At 47.8% G+C, this 17,336-nt stretch overlaps 1 protein-coding gene across 7 annotated transcripts in view; it reads right to left on the reverse strand.

Annotated features, from left to right (window-relative positions):
- ZNF644 (zinc finger protein 644) overlaps positions 1–17,336 on the reverse strand; it is a 1,204,777-nt gene that overhangs the window by 360,807 nt on the left and 826,634 nt on the right. For all 7 annotated transcript variants that reach the window (XM_069641773.1, XM_069641770.1, XM_069641775.1 and 4 more), the window contains one exon: positions 14,131–14,721. In XM_069641773.1, the coding sequence (XP_069497874.1) occupies positions 14,131–14,721 (591 nt within the window). The remainder of the gene's footprint in view (positions 1–14,130; positions 14,722–17,336) is intronic.

Below are 17,336 nucleotides of genomic sequence, written 5' to 3' on the forward strand. Positions count from 1 at the left end.
TTTCATGAGAGGAGTGATCAGGAGAGGGATGTCAAAGTCAGAGTGGCTAGGTCCGTTCGGTGGTTGTCTGTAGATCAGGAGTATGTGAGGATTGGAAGAAAGCTTGAGAAGAACAAGTTCATTACCCCCGGAAACGTTCTTTCGACTGGATGTTCCTCCCACGTATTCCTCATCTTTTGACATGCATTGTCCAGCTTGATATTTGTTTCGCCAGAGGGCGCTATGCGTGGATGGCGTCGACTATGGAAGACCTCCGTTGAGGATGATGTCATCTACGAGATATATATATATATATATATATATATATAGATATATATATAGCACACGCAGCGCCCGTTGGCTTCAGTTTCTTTTTTGTTTACAGCAGAAATACCCGCACAACCACGGGACTGACCGTACTCAGCCTTGAAGGAACGAAAGCTATACTACCATGGGAACTTCTACTGTGGGGTAGGCTGGGAGGGTGATGTATGCGTGGGAACAACAGTCTAAAGAACTTTACCATGGGTAAGTAACTTGTTCTTCGAATGGATGGTGACCTCCCACGTATTCCTCATCTTTTGACAGACACCCAAAGCAGTATTTGGTTAGGAGGAGGGAGTAGAAGATTAGCTTACATGTCATGAACAGAGTGCAGGACTGCTTTACCAAAGGTACATTGATATTTTAACAAGATGGGCAGAAGTGAAAATGATGCATAGTGTCACAACTAAAAATATTATCAATTTCATGGAAGAAGTATGAGGTCGGGAAAGATATCCTGGTGTTATCCTATCTGACAATGGTCCTCCATTTGTCTCGAGAGAGATGAAATATTATTTAGAAAAGAAATCGATTAAGCATGTGACTAGTGCGGTTTATCACCCACAGACTAATGGTGTAGTAGAAAGATTCAACAGGATTCTCAAGGAGGCCATTAGATGGGCATGGGCTAATGGAGTGAGCTGGAAAGAAGCAGTCAAGAATTTTATCATGGCACACAGGTTTACTCCGCACAGTTCTACAGGTATTTCACCATGTGAATTGAGCAGAGGTAGAAAAGCAACCACCAAGTTATGTCCGGGATGGATGGGTGAAGTGATAAATATGGAAGTGGTAACCAGTAATGCTGTAGATATGATTAGACAGAGACAAAATAGAAAAGCATGGCATGACAAGAAAAGATTTAGGGGTAATGAGGCACTGGAAGTAGGGCGTTTTGTGAGAGTGAAGCTTCCGGAAGCTCTAAGAGAGAGGTATTAAGTGGTCTGATCAGATCCAAGTTATTGAAGTGTTTAAACATGCGGTAAGAACAAGTGATGGAAGGGTATGGAATAATGGAAGAGTTATAGGAGTGAATGATAAAGCCGATGGGGAGCGTGTGGACAAAATTGATGCTGGTGAAAGTAGAGGGAACCAGAAAGTTTCCTTACCAGTGAATTCCATATATGCACCAAATATGGCGCAAATGTCAGTATCTAGGTTTGGGAGAAGATACCAAAGACCAGAGTATCTAACAGACTATGGAGAGTGAAGATTTGTCTAGAAAGAAGAGGGATGTGTAGCATGGTAACATCTGCTGCTACACTGGTGTGGAATCTATAGGGATTCTGGAAGGAGAATGTGGAGGTGGAAGAGGACACTAAGGACAGTTGGAGAGACTGAAGATTCCCCTTCAGAGACTTCTTCCATATTATATATATATATAAATATATATATATATATTCACAATACTTAAGTTTATCAATAAACCTCTAATTAGATATGTATATGCTACGCCTGCCTCATCATTGATGCTACAGGTACCATCCTGACTGAGGGAGGATTCCAGGCAATAATGCTTTCTGAATGTGTTGATAGAAGACCACCTTGCCGCTTCACAAATATTTATTGGTACACCCCTTTGCAGGGCTGTAGAGGTAGCCATGCCCCTGGTGGAATGGGCCCTTAAACCTTCAGGAGGCTCCTTTCCTGCAAATCTGCAACATTCTGAAATGGCCAAAATTATCAATCGGGATAAGGTCGGCTTAGAAACAGCCTGACCCACCTTATGACCTGTATATACAATAAAAAGTTGATCAATACACAGTTGTGACATTCTAGATATATAAAAGCTTAAAGCTCTATGAGGGTCCAACCTGTGCAATCTTTCCTCCTCCTTGCTAGGATGAGTTAGGGGATATAAACAAGGCAGAACAATCTTCTGTCCTGTGTGGAAATCAGAAATGAGTTTTGGTAAAAATTAAGGTTTGACCCTTAAAACAACCCTATCTTGTGGAAGGTAGTAAAGGGTGGCTTGGACGAAAGTGCCTGCAAGTTGATCACTCTACAGGCTGATGTTAGAGCTATCAATACAATGGTCTGAAAGGTTAGCAACCTTAAAGGACATGAGTGTAAAGGTTCAAAAGGTGCACACATTAGGAATTTTAGAACCAAATTAAGGTCCCAAGTAGGAACCTGGAAAGGAGATGGGGGTAGCACATTGGTGAGTCCCTTCAGGAATTGTGTCACCAGTGGAATTTTGAAGTAGGAACATTCCTCTGACAAAACGCTTAAATATGGACTGCGCTGCCAAATATCCTTTAATAGTACCAATCTGGAGCCCCAGATTAGTCAGATAGCAAAAAAGATAAAACATATGGGGTTTTACACACAAAAGGGATCTACATTCTTTTCTCTGCACCAGTTGCAAAATGTACTACAACGGCAACGGTACAAAGACTTTGTTGCTGGCCTTCTGGCCAAAAGCAAAATCTCCATTATGTCATCCCAGAGGTCCCAATCCTTGTATCTCAACCTTTAAAAAACCAACCGTGAAGGTTGAGTGCCTTGACCTCTGGATGGAGAACCCGACCCTCCAGTCGCGAGAAGGTCCTCCCTTAGTGGAAGATGTATTGGAGGACAGATGGACATGTCCAGAAGGTCCAGGTACCACGTCCTCCTGGCCCAATCCGGGGCACTTAGGATCATGCGTTTCCCCAACTTTCTCAACCCCTTGATCACTTGAGGAATGACGGGGACTGGAGGAAAGGCGTACAGGAATTGACATTCCCAGTCCACCACGTGCTCCTCTTGGAGGAAATTCCCTGGAGCAGTACAGTGCGCACTTCCGGTTGACACTGGTCGCGAACATCCACTTAAGGGGTCCCCAAAGGGTGAATATCTCTTGAAGGACGTTTTTTGAGTTAGTTCCCAATCGTGGGATACTGCTCTGCCTGCTGAGAGTGTCCACCGCTGTGTTCTCCTCTGCGGCCAGATGAACTGCTGCTAGAGAGATTCCTTCTTGTATTGTCCAATACCAGAGCTGCATTGACCCCCTGCACATTGGTAGTGACCCTACACCACCTCTCTTGAGGTAGTACATGGCCACTGTGGTCAGTCATTATCGGGACATTCTTTCCCCGTACAGAGGACAGAAAGGCCTTCAAAGCTAGTCCGATTGCCCTTCTCTCCAAAAGATTGATATGTAGTTTGGACTCCGATGGAGACCAAAGACCGCTGACAGTCAGATCTTTGGTATGGGCTCTCCACCCCATGGGTGAGGCATCCGTCACCATCCTCATCTCTGGCCACGGTTGCCAAAAGGGTTCTCCCTTCAGAATATGGTCCTCGCAGGTCCACCATAGAAGATCCTGTGCAACCCTGCTTGGAACCTGAAATAGGTCCAACATCTTTCCTGATAACTGGGACCATTGAGATCTTCAAGCCATTCAAAGGGATCTTATTCTCAGGCGGGCCGCTGGCACCAGAAAAATGCAGGATGCCATGAGGCCAAGCAACCACCAAAAAAACAAAAACTAAGGCCGGTAGACACTGGCCATTCTGAAACCTGGTAACCATCTGAAGAATTTCTTGAGCCCCCAACCTTGGGTGGCAAGCTCTTACCCAAGGAAGTATTCAGTACAACTATGATGAACTGGAGTTTTTGAAGGTGTCATATGGGACTTCTTGTAATTGAGGGAGAAGCCCAGTTTGTGAAGAGAGTGGCAGGTGACAGAGGATCCCGGGCTTGTTCGGGATAATGCTCCCTGATCAGCTAATCGTCCAGGTACGGGTAGACGTGAATCCCCCATCTCCAGAGACTCGCTGCCACCACTGCCATCAGTTTGGTGAAAACCCTTGGGACGGAGGTTAGCCCGAATGGCAGAACTTGAAATTGATAATGAGAAGCGCCAACTGCAAACCTCAGGTATTATCTGTGCTTGAGATGGATTGGCACATGAAAATAAGCATCCTGAAGGTCCAATGACACCAACCCATCCTGGAGTTTGAGGGCCTGAAGGATCTGAGAAAGTGTGACCATCTTGAACGTGTCCTTACTGAGGTACTTGTTCAAGTATCTCAAGTCCAAGATGGGTCTCTTGGACCTCAGTCCTCTGTTTTTTGGCATTAGAAAATAAGGAGAATACCATCTGTTCATTTCTGCTAAAGGCACTGGTTCTATTGCCCCTTTCTCTAGTAGGGTTAAAATCTCCTGCACAAGGAGCACACCCGGAATCCTAATTCCCCGGTTGTTTGTTGAGAGGTCGCCTTATGAAAGGAAGGCAGTAACCGTGGGCTACAGTTTCTAGAGCCCAAACATCCAAAGTAATGTCTCGCCACTTGTGAACTGTGACTAAAGACCTCAAGAATGGGAATGTGCTCTGCCACCATGGAAATGCAGTCCAATAGAGTGAACGTAAACTTCGTGAGGGCACAAGATTTGAGTACCATGCTTCCTTGCCCATCCATCTACACGTTTGTCATCCATATCAGGAGGGATGGTAGGGTATGCCACTTGTTTAGATGTCACATTAGCTGCCTGCACCACCAAACTCTCCAGAGTGGGGTGTTTTGACAGGTAGTCAAGGTCACTCTTGAAAGGCAGTACTTCTTGGTCAAGTTTTTATTAACAGCCGGATTGGTCCCCGGTGTCTGCCAATTCGTTGCCACACTTTTTTGCAAGGCAAGGTGGAATGGTAAAATGGGATCCGCCTGTGGACCTTTGTCTAGAATGTCAGTAAGGTCATCTTGTTTGTACGCTAATGGAGGTCTACGCCAATACATGTAGTCCACTACTTTGGACAGAAGTTTCCTGTAGGATGCATCTGCATGCTCCCCAGCCTCTGGTTTCCCAAACTCTAGTTCAGGTGAGGTATCCAACCCACTTGCAGTCTGCACGTTATAATAGAGGTCCTTCATCCTGAACTTCTCTGCAATGAAACACTTATGCATTAGGCGCACCATATTGCAAACCAAATGGGGCCACTTCATCAGACTGCTCATCTCCCTTATACATTGAAGAAAGACTTAAAATAGTCTTTCCTAGGCGGTGGGACATATGTTCTCAGGAATCATGGGCGCCATTGGCTTAACTGGAGCGCTCGTCATAACGATGGCGCAGCTGGCAAAGATGGCACAGCAGGCTTTAATGCCTTTGGCGTTGATGGTTTGGCAGGCGTCAAAGGCCTCGAATTATGTTTGTGGCTCGACTGATCCTTCGATGAGCCACTGAAGTTCTATTTTTTCCAGTCACCTATCTCTATCCTTTTCCCACTTCCACAACTTCTTTTTCTTTCCCTCCGTCCCACCCATCCCTTCCAGTGCTCGCAATCTTGAGCTAACTGCGACACATCTCAATGCTACTAAACCTCTTATTTCTTCTCTTATTCTTCGACTCTTACGGTTCTTCTGATCTTTGGTCTCCAGTTATCCCGATTCACTCTATCCACAATTCCTCTATCCGGCTCCTATTTTACTTGTCTGCAGTTGACTATCTCCCCTGCGATTTCCTCTCTCCACTGGCTTCCTTTGCATAATTAGCTTAAGTTTAATTTTCTATGGCTGGTTTAAAATCTCTCCATAACCTTTCTCCTCCCCATCTCCCTTGGCTCCTCTTCTGCTCTCCGTCCTGCCAGTTGCGCTCACAATCTCCATTTTTTTCTTGCCGTCCCTCACCACCCCTGTGCCCAGTCTTGTTCCTTTACTCTTAGCCCATCTCCACTGGCATGCGCTCCCACTGGCTGTTTCTTCTTAGCCTTTGTTTCAAACCCATCTGAAAGTATATTTTCTTGCCCCTTGATGACTGTTATGGTTCCCTTTTCTCCCCAATTCTGACTTCTAATATACCGTTCTTTTTATTGTACAGAACTTTGGTGTAAAGCGATATATTTAAATACAAATGAAATAACCTGGCCTTATCAATGGGAGTGTGAATCCCTCTCAACGGGGTGTGAAGCCTACCCTACCAGGGTGGAATCCAGAGTCAATTCTACCGTGGAAGTGGGCGGTGGCAACAGAGGTACCCCCCAATTTCTGCCCCCCTCCCCTCCTTTTGAGCTAGTCTGCATCTTCGCAGAACCAGGTCTCCAGCCTTGCCTCTGAATATATACACACGCCCGTGTTTCCGCTCACTTGCAGCGCCCCAGATGCGAAAGAATAAGAGAAGGAACAAGTTACTTACCTGTTCACCAGCATGGGTCTGGCATGGATTCACATGCGCATGAACAGTCCCCGTCGTCAGGCTGGGAATCCTCGGTAAAGAAAAAAATCAGTATCAGTTTAGTTTCTGATCTGCCTCTTAGTAGTAACCAATCACTGGTCTCTGGGTCATACTGCCCTCTCCGTAAGCCCCGCCCCTGGCAGCCATCCTCAGATTTGGTAGCACGTAAAGTGGCAATATGACAAAGTGACGAGCCGCAGAGGGGTAGACGGGAGGGTTCGCATGTGAATCCATACCAGACCCATGCCGGAGAACAACAGTTACAGGTAAGTAACTTGTTCCTTCTCCAGCATGGGGTCTGGCATGGATTCACATGCTCATGAATATAAGAATACATAGCAGTACACACATGCACAACCACGGGAGGTGGCAAGGCTCAACATTAAGCATTACATAAACTCAACATTAAGCAACTCTTACCTCCTCACCCGGCCCACCTTCAGGCGAACAGGTTGCGCAGTACTGCTTTGCCGACTCTGGACTCCTCCCTGGAATCCGTCGACGCAGTAGAATCTCGTGAAGGTGTGCGTCGACTTCCACGTAGCAGCCCTGCAGATGTCCAGCAGGGGCACACCAGACAAGAACGCCGTAGTAGCAGCGATCGCTCTGGTCGAATGGCCTTTCGGACGGCCGGGCAACGGTCGGTTTGCCAACCGATGACAGTGCATGATGCAGCCGGAGGGCCATCTTGAAATGGAAGCCTTCGAGAGGGCCTTCCTTTGATTCACAGGACCAAAGTTCACCAAAAGCTGTGATGTCTTCCGAAAACTCTTCGTGCGGTCCACCTAGAACGTCAGCGCTCTAGCTACATCCAGCGAGTGCAAAGTCTTCTCGGCCGCGACGAAGGCGACGGAAAGAAAACTAGCAACACCATGGGCTTGTTGAGGTGGAAGTCCGACGACACCTTGGGCATGAAGGAGGGGTGCGTCCTCAGCACCACCCTTGTCTCGTGGAAAGTCAAGTATGGAGGCTTGCAGGATAGGGCCTGGATCTCTCCCACTCGTGTGGAGGTGATGGCCACAAGGAACGCTGTTTTCCACGACAAATTTCAACGGTGCTGAGTGCAGAGGCTCGAATGGCGGCCCCATGAGCCTGGTCAGCACCACGTTGAGCTCCCACGCCGGACCCGGAGCCTTCACCGACGGGAACGATCGGAACAGTCCCTTCATAAATTCCTTCACCAGGCGATGAGACCACAGGGATGACCGTCCTGTAGTTCTGATGTAACGCGAAATGGCTGCAAGATGGATCTTAATGGAAGCGTGAGCTAGCCCCGCCTTGCCCAGCGACAGCAGGTACGGCAGCCCTTGAGGGGCCGTAATTCGCTGAGGGTTAATCATCTGTGCACGGCACCAGACAGAGAACCTCTTCCACTTGTGTCCGTAGCACTTTAGAGTTGAGGACGCCCTGGCCTTTGCAAGCACCTCCTTGCAGTCCGCCGGGATTTTGTACCCTCCAAACTGCAAGTTCAGCCACTCCGGGTCGTGATGGAGGATGGCGCCTCCTTCTCTGGAGAGAATATCTGCGTCCGTCGACAGCCTGACTGGGGGAGACTCTGACAAGTCCAGAAGGTCCGGGAACCAGATCTGCCTCGGCCACGCCGGTGCAACGAGGATCATCCTGCACCGGGACCTCCTGAGTTGGTTGATGAGTCGGAGCAGCAACGGCAACGGAGGGAACGCATACAGGAACAGGCCGTCCCAGGGGAACGAGAAAGCGTTGCCCATGCTCCTCGGCTGGGGAAACCTGCTGGCGAACCTCTGGCACTTGGAGTTTGTCGCCGTCGCAAACAGGTCGATCTGGGGTTTGCCCCATCGTTGGAATAGTCGATCCACTTGATCCTGACGCAGCTCCCACTCGTGGCATGAGCGCAGCTCCCTGCTGAGTGAGTCGGCGATGACATCCTTTGTTCCTGCTAGATGGAAGGGCACCAGAAACATCCCCTGGGCGACGGTCCAGTGCCACAGATCCTGGGCCTCCTTGGACAGGGCTGGGGATCTGGTGCCTCCCTGCTACCCGATGTAGAACATCTTGGTGGTGTTGTCGGTGAAGATCCTCACCACCTTGCCCTTGAGGGACAGGAGAAACGACCCGAGTACCCAGGACACTGCTTGGAGTTCCAGGATGTTGATGTGGAGTGACCTCTCCTCCAGGAGCCAAAGGCCTCTCGCGTGCAGATCTCCGGTGTGCTCTCCCCATCCCTCCAGGGAGACGCGTCCGTCGTCAATGTCTCCTGATGTACCAGGGTCTGAAAGTCCTTGCCCGCCGCGAGATGCGCGCGGGTGCCCCACCATTGAATAGCTTGGCGGAAAACCTCGTTGAGCGGGATCCTGTCTTCGAAGCTGCCCGTCGCTTGCACAACGGGCGTCGAGGAAATCTTGTAGAGGACGCATCCGTAGCCTGCACAGGTGCACCAGGTAGATGCATGAAGATATCATTACGATCAGGACTTGATGGATCTCACCCTGGCCACGCCCGTGGCCAGCAGGCGCTGCACCTTGCCCAAGATGGCCTTCGTCCTCTCCTCCGACGGCAAGGCCAATCGCGAACAGTGCGACCTGCGACGGGACCAGGAATCCCAGATCCGTGAGAAGTTGGACGGTCTCCGGTGTGTGTTCGACGGTGAGTTCTCTTGTCCTTGCACGGATGAGCCATTCGACCAGGTAGGGGTAGACGTGGATCCCCGCAGGCGCAACCGCGCCGCCACTTGTGCGAGGCACTTGGTAAACACCCTGGGTGCCGACTTCAACCCGAATGGCAGGGCCTTGAATTGGTAGTGTCGCCCTTGGACTATGAATCTGAGAAACTTTCGATATACTTTTAGAATGGGGATGTGGAAGTAAGCATCCTCCAAGTCCAGCGACTATAGAAAGTCGCCCTCCTCCAGCTGTCCCAGCACGTGCTGGAGGGTGACCATCCTGAACTTTTGTGCCTTGATGCATTTGTTTAACTGCCGCAGGTCCAGGATGGGGCGCCAACCGCATGTCTTCTTTCTGACGAGGAAGTACCTTGAGTATACTCCGGAGCCCTGGAGCCTCTTCGGGATGAGCTTGATGGCGCCCTTCTTGAGAATCGCCCTTACTTCTAACAGCAGTTGAGGGACGTGATTTTCCTTCCTGTCCACGGGAGGAATGCGGGGGCACTTCCTTTGAAATTCGAGAGTGTGCCCGTGGGCCAGGGCATCCAGCACCCAACGGTCGGTGGAGATGGACTCCCACACGCTGACGAATTTCGTCAGCCAGCCTCCCACCGGGGTGCTCCGGTGGGGGCCCAACGCTATGGCCGGTTCAGTCCCGCTTGGAGGCGGCCTTGCCTCCTTGGCGACGATATCCTCCTGACTTGCCACGTCCTCTGTAGGCCTCCTGCGACGAGGAGTGGGCCGCCTGGCGGTATGTCGAGGAGCTGCCAACGGATCCCTTGGAGGCACCCTGTCTGCCTCTGGCGTTCCGAAAGTGCGTCGTTGCTGCAACACTCCCAAGGCCTGAGCCATCTCTGTGTCGGTCTTGATGGCCTTAAGTGACTCATCCACTGTTTTTTCAAACAGGTTGTTCCCGTCGAAGGGCATGTCCAAAACTCTGGTTTTCACGTCCTGGCGGAAATCAGTTGCCTTGAGCCATCCCCGCCCGTCGAAGGCAAACACTGCTGCGGAATCCGGTGTCAGCGGTATCCGTGGCCACCGTTATGGCGTGGTCTGACGCCACCTCACCTTCCTGCAGGATCTCCAGGGCCTCGTGACTTTTTGCCGTCTGGTAGGAGGTCCAGCAGTGGAGCGATCTTGTACCACAGCTCCCTGTCGTAGCGGGCCACAATCGCTAGGGTGTTGTGCGCCTTAATTGTCGTCGCCGCAGACGAGATGACTCGTCCCATGGCGTCCAGCTTCTTTCCCTCGCCGTCAAGTGGGGAGGTCGAAGTTGAGGATGACTACCCCGCCGCCTTCTTCTTGGCCGCCGCGACGACCGAATCCAGGGTCGGCTGTGCCCAAAGGCACAAAGGGGCGGAATCGGGGACACAGTACTTCTCATACCGATCCCTCTTGGCAGGCGTCGTGGACGGGTTCTTCAGGAGAGCAAGTCCCTCCTCCCAGATATCGTCAATCAATGGTACCCTGAGGACCGTCTTCCTCTTGGCCTTGCGCCACTGATCGAGGAAACCTTCCTTCTTCTGTTCCTCAGGGGACAGCTGAAAAAGCTTGGATGCCCTGGCAATCATAGCGTGGAAGGAGCTAATTTCGTCGGGCGGGGAGGCCCGAGGGAGTGGTGATGGAAGGCCCATCCCGTCATCACCACCGTCGTCATCCATCCCCGTCATGAACGTATCCGTTCCCGTGTCATCCCTAGGATCAGGGGAAGGAGATGAAGGCTGAGCGGGCCGCGAGGGCTGGAAAGGCGGCGGGGGGGTGAACTCTCCTCCGCTTGTTTGGAGGGCTTCCCGACGGGCCCGGTTCTGGTGGGTCGTCCGTTGGGGTGAGGGGCAATCTCGTCCTTATCTCCGTGCATAAGGTTTGGATTGCCATCAAAATGGCCACCGAGTTGTCCTGAGGCTCGGGCACTGGCTGCGACGGGCGCGATGGTTGCTCCCCCTCCACGGGAGTCTCATCGGCGCCACCGTTGCTCGCTTCGTCCACCTCCTTGGGGTTCCCCCCGTGGGACCGGACCTCCTCGAACCTCTTGTTGAGGCCCTTCATGACTTCAATCAGCTCCTCCTCAGAGGCTGTATCCGTGTCTGTGACGGCCACCGCCCCCCCCCCTCTTTTTCCACCGGGGTCTTCACGGGGGTCTTATCGATGGGCTGAAAAGAGGATTCCCCCCGTGGTGGCCAGGAAACTCTGGGCCCTGAGGTTGCCTCCACTGAGTTAACCTGCACAGGCTTCGCCCGGGCCACCGCGATTCCCTCAATAGAGGCCTTCACCGGGTGAATCAAGGCCTTCACCTTGGGGGAGGGGTCACCGCCTCGCTCCCCCTCGGCTGATCCCTTTGAGATCGACCGGGGCCTCTCCAGAAGCTTAGCCGGGTTCTCGGATTTTCTCTTCCCAGAGCCTGAGCGTTGGCTCCTGGTTGATGGCGTCGGTGAAAGTGCGCCCTGCCTGACAGACAGCCAAGGAGCCCGACCCTTCGGCGCTCCCGGTACCCGCGGACTCGCGGTGCTTTGCCTTCTGTTGGGCCGCCATCGCTGGGGAGCCCTCACAGGACTTAGAAGACGCTTGGACTTCTTCTCACCTGCTGGGCCCTTCTCCAGCCAGCTGGCGAGAAGGGTCAGACGATCCAGCATAGTCCGTTCCGACAGGTTCTTGCAAAACGCACAGTCCTTTTCCACGTGCGTATTGTCTTCGTGAAGGCAGTAGAGACATCTCGAATGCTCATCATCCTTGAAAACATTCTGTAATCCGCATCCAGGGCAGTTCCTGAACAGCTTGGATCCGCGTGTCGAGCTTCCCTTGTCCTGGGCCATATCCACGAGGTAGGCCTCAGATCTTCTGAAATCCTCCAAGAAGCGTAACTCGAAGAGAACTTCGTCCTTGAGGGGCGTAGACAATTCCGAAACTCGTCCCCGTTGATCGGAAGTAGAAACAGTGAAGCTTGGGGCTTGAATGACCGAAAAAATGAGATTAAACTCCTAGAAAAAAAGCAAAATGCAGTAAAAGCTCGAGAGCTATAGCACGAGGACTCCCAACACTTGAACTTGCGGTAAAAATCTGAGGATGGCTGCCAGGGGCGGGGCTTAAGGAGAGGGCAGTCATTGGCTGGGGGCAGTATGACCCAGAGACCAGTGATTGGTTACTACTAAGAGAGACAGATCAGAAACGAAACCGATACTGATTTTTTCTTTACCGAGGATTCCCAGCCTGACGACGGGGAATATTCATGAGCATGTGGATCCATGCCAGACCCCATGCTGGAGAAGCCATTGATTTCAAGATCAGTTTTCCCCAAGAACTAAGTTCTAGACTGCACATCCACACCACAGACACCCGATCGCTGGTATACCATTGCACTGGAACAGAGTGGAAACCAACAGAAGGAGACTGGCAAAGTTTGCTGGTAGTCCCAACTAGAAAGACAATCCACTAGACCACAGATTAAAGTTGGGAAAGTCCTAGGCAGCGGGGCCCGATCCATGACATGTACTAAGGATTTTCCAAAACCATCAACTATATAGAGCGGCGAGTCCAAGCAGAGAAAGTGGAAAGGTGCAAGCATTAGTCATTGTATTGTTTAGGAGGAAGGAAACAAAATACCACCAATCTTGTGATGCAACCAACAAATCTCTGCATCTCCATGTATTTTGCACACGTCTTTGAACCCTCTACCATTTCTAAATATTAACAGCCCATATTAAGCAGACAAAAAAAGAAAGAAAATCACTGGGAGGGTCAGGGGTGGAGAAAACAAATGGAGTTCGAATCTGGCAGAATGCAGAGAGTGGCGAGATTACATACTGTATGCAGTGGTGCCATGATAATAAAATGCTCTGAGGGATATTTTTCTTGATTGGCAAGGGATTGATATATGACCACTTCAGTGTGTTGTGTTTGTCCATGTGCTTCGTTTGCTTGATGGAGTGTTCTTGAAAGAGGGGGATATTGGTAACTTGTCGTGGTTTTCTTACTATACAGGCATGATCTATTTTTCAATCTATCTGCCTTTTTCATTTTTTTGCCAGAATGATTGAAGGGCTTTACTTCAGGCATCTTCGAATAATTGGGTTTTCCTCCTCTATTTGACCAGATTTTTTTGTGAGCACGGATATATAACACACACCTGTATGTATTTAAACACCAACAGTACATCAACACAAATTAATTTCCCTTTTCTAGTACAAGAAATTTAGAAGTTGTGCTAGATATTGTCTGAACAGTTGCAGGTGTAATTGAAACAAGGCCACAATCAGACTCCAGTGAGCAGTCATTCCAGTTGAGGCCCATTTCGCCCATGGTATCCGACTATGCAGCTAGATGAACAAACCATGCTTTTTGCAACCTCCTGTGCATAACGTGATACTACATTGGGGTAGAACACAAAAAGAATAAAGGAATGAAAAGTAAATATTCAAGCTAATCCGAATAAAGCAAATATATATATATATATGTCAAATGAAAATACTGGCAACGGTTTAAAAAAATTAAACAGGTTGAAAATATACTAGAACTACTAGGCAGCAATTAAAAAGAAAATGTTAATAAAAGTAAAGCAAATTAAAGAGAAAATAATTCAATGAAAAACTAATTTATCCAAGCACACCTTCTGAAAGGGAGACTTTCACTGGAACTATAGTAGAATAAGCATTTCATTGAAGTCGCACATGCCACAGCAAAACCCAGTAGCCATCACCGGAAGTTCACCTCCAATTTAGAGCCACATGAGCAATGCATTGTGAGTATGCAAATTACCTCAAACACAAGCATAGGGCAGGGCTATTTTAACATCACTTTTTCAACCCAAGAATTATAGTAAACTTAGTAATAGGACCAGTTACATATCTGTACTAAAAAATATGAGACCTGTGGCCAATTAATCAGATTACATTTTACAACCACACATGCAGTCTTAAGGTCTTCTCCATCAGGCAGACACTCAAAAAATAAAATGGAAAAAACAAAAAGAAAACCTACATTATGAACTTTACAAAGATGGACAAGCCACTAAATCTCCATGGACAATACAGCATCTTACCTGAAATATCCACTGCTGTATGGGGCTGGTAGACAAGCGTACAGTCTTCATTTATAGGAAGAATGCATTTCTGATTAAATCTTTTTCGTGCAGTTTGATTATGGTTCTTTTGAGGAGAATTTTCGGGACTTGATCCATCTCCCAATTGCTTATTTTTCAGAAGTTCTATCAGTGTAAGGGACGGATTTCGGTTTTCATTATAAATATCTGAATGCATTTCATCAAATCCATGTGTCAAATGATGCCCTTCTAATGGCTGCATTAATGTAGCTTCAGTCTTTAGGCCATTATGATGGGCTTCAAGAGGTAAACCAGCAGCAGATAAGTCTTCACGTGATGCAAACCTCCGAGATGCATAAGGTCTGTGAATGTTACGCCGACAGTTTAATGCTTTAATAATTTTTTCACATTTTTCCTCATCTTGCATCATCTCATTTAGTACACAAATAGGAGATTTATGTGCGTCCCATTTTGTTTTGCCTAGTCTTTTCAAATGACCTCGGACATGATTTGAAAGTCCAATTTTTGTATCAAACCAGCCTCCACAGAGTTGACAGGTGTGTTCAGAAGCACTTTCAGATTTCTCTATAACTACAGAAGAAACAAAAGGTATATGTTGAAATACTTAAATGGCAACTTTAATTGCTGCATAGAAAATTCATATTGTATACATATTGTTCATCCATTATCCATAACTACCATTCAAACTCAATTTCGAGTTCATGATCTCCCTAATGGAGTAGAGAAGAGGAAAGCCAACTGGAGTTTGCATCACTGAAAATGAAATGGCCATGGGCATCTAACAATTTAATGAATGTACTAATCATTACTATTACATCAACTAACAGTAGTGGTCTCCTGAAAGAGGCTGGTCTGAAAAGCCTATTGCCTTCAATAACGTTGAATAACCAGAGCTTGTCAGTGGAGATAAACAGAACAATTGGAAGAGAATCGATGGATACCACAAGCAGATAGTCTAGAGGGGGAGGAATTGGCAAGAGTAGAAAATGCTAATTTCTTCATGCTTGTGTGGGGTTTCACAATTGGTGGATCAAGCTGAAAGTGTTGGTGATGAAATAGAATAATGGGGAGCCAGTAATTTGCTGGTGTTTTAGGCAGGTTTTATGTACTCTGATAAGGTACAAAGTTATTTGAGATGGGCACGAGATGTGATGAAGCAGATGCTTAACCAATGGAAGCATACAATGTGAGATTGAATACATTATGGAACACCACCCTGGCTGTTTTTAAGTGGAATGCTTTGGGCTTATGATGTGAATCGCTAATCTGCATGCAGCTGAATTAAAGTGCAATGTAAATAGGTAAAGCCCAATTTTACAGTGCAAGTGTCGCTCTGTTCTGTCCCAAATACATCCTTCCATCTGCCTCCCCAATCTTTTCTGCAGCTCCTCTTCCTCTTGAACCAGACTTTAGATTGCATACTTTTCAACATACAGCACCATATGATACTGCTGCAATACATAATGTCTTTAAAGTGCAACAGAGCTTGGTTTGTACTGTATACAACACTAATGCCACCTACTACTTCCTATTGGGACTTGCCCAAACAGAGGCTGCACATAGAAGACAGGAATCTGCTAGAAAAACGATCAAAGTCACCACAAGGACCCAGCAGTGGAGGAGGCCCCAAGTCATCAAACCCTCCATGAAAGATAAGAGAATTAAAAAATGTGGGTTTGATCTAGCTTGTGTGTGCTAGTGACCACTCCTAATTAGCAAAGTCCCAAATTTAGTAAAATAAAAGGTGTTTGGGGGCAGCGACCACAGTTCCCACAAACCACCCACACGGTCTGTAAAGTTTAGACAAATTAATGATTCAGGGAAGGCGATTCGCGCTCCAACCACTGCAAGGTTGTGGATACAAAATGATTGTCTATAGTTATCACTATGACAATGAAAATGTGAAGTCAAGGTTTAATTTTCTTGTTGGTATACAGCCGACACGTGTTTCGACCACCAAACACAAATAATATTCTTGGCTGATGTCCGACAGAGATTACTAAAGCAATCGTAATCTGTCGGGCATCAGCCAAGAATATTCGGTTCAAGGGATAAGTCCCTAAGAATGATGCTTCATCAAATTTGGGGCTGTGTTCAATACTATGGGCGAGTGCTAATTTTAGCATTGGATTTATCGAGAGATAGCATTACCGGATATTTCAATGTGATTGTATGAGGGATTTCAGACTACAGTGGTCAATAGCAGTACCTTGGAAATTCAATAAACTATATTATTGGAGTTCCACACCGACTCATATTTACAAGGATTACTTATTTACCTCAAGAGAAGGAGTTTCTCTTATTTGCGTTTGGTGGTCGAAACACCTGTCTTTGCGTTTGCCTGGATAACGACTAGGTGGTCGAAACACGTGTCGGCTGTACATCAACAAGAAAATTAAACCTGGACTTCACATTGTGAATAGTTATCACTAGGACAAAGAAAACAATCATTTTATATCCACAACCTTGCAGTGGTTGGAACACGAATCACCTTCCCCGAATCATTAATTAATTCCTCCATGTTACACACAGAGGGAAATTGTTCTAGACAAGCAGTCCTCACACTTTGAAATACATTTCGTCTATGCGTGATTTGTGGAAATGGGAGACCATCAGCACACTGGATTCTGACTGCAGGGAGTGCCCTGGTGCACATCTGTAAAACCTAGTTTGTAAATAGTTAGGCCCTGCAGCATAGAACGCTGTAGGAATTAAATACCCAATACTAAATGCTGCTGTTGCTTGAACGGGTAGAAAGTGCAAAGATAGAATGGCTGAGTTATGATCCTTGGGGATGCCATCAAGAGAAATTAGAAAGCAACCTATTGAGACAGCTAAAGCACAAATTAGGTTTCCCAGTGAGACCATTTCAATAGACTTATCACAAGAATGAGACAGTACCCAACCACTTTAGGTTTATCCACTCGAGGAGAGTGAGGATGTCACGTGTGAAGATCGAATTCTGATGCTCTTCCCTGAAGAAAAAAGAAATGTGGAACCTGGGAGAAGAGGGTGAGTTGCATTAAAGTCTTCAGACCTTACTCTTGTCTTGAAAGACAATAATACACAACAGTAATTGTGGGGGAAGAGGACGAAAAGGAGTGTAAGCAGAAGGTGCCTTACCCCTGAAAAGCATTGCATCAGTTTTCCAGCATCAAGTTAAAGTCAATGACTATGCATCCAAA

This window comes from Ambystoma mexicanum, chromosome 1q (assembly GCF_040938575.1).
Source record: "Ambystoma mexicanum isolate Mex_15411 chromosome 1q, UKY_AmexF1_1, whole genome shotgun sequence".
NCBI classification, from domain to species: domain Eukaryota; kingdom Metazoa; phylum Chordata; class Amphibia; order Caudata; family Ambystomatidae; genus Ambystoma; species Ambystoma mexicanum.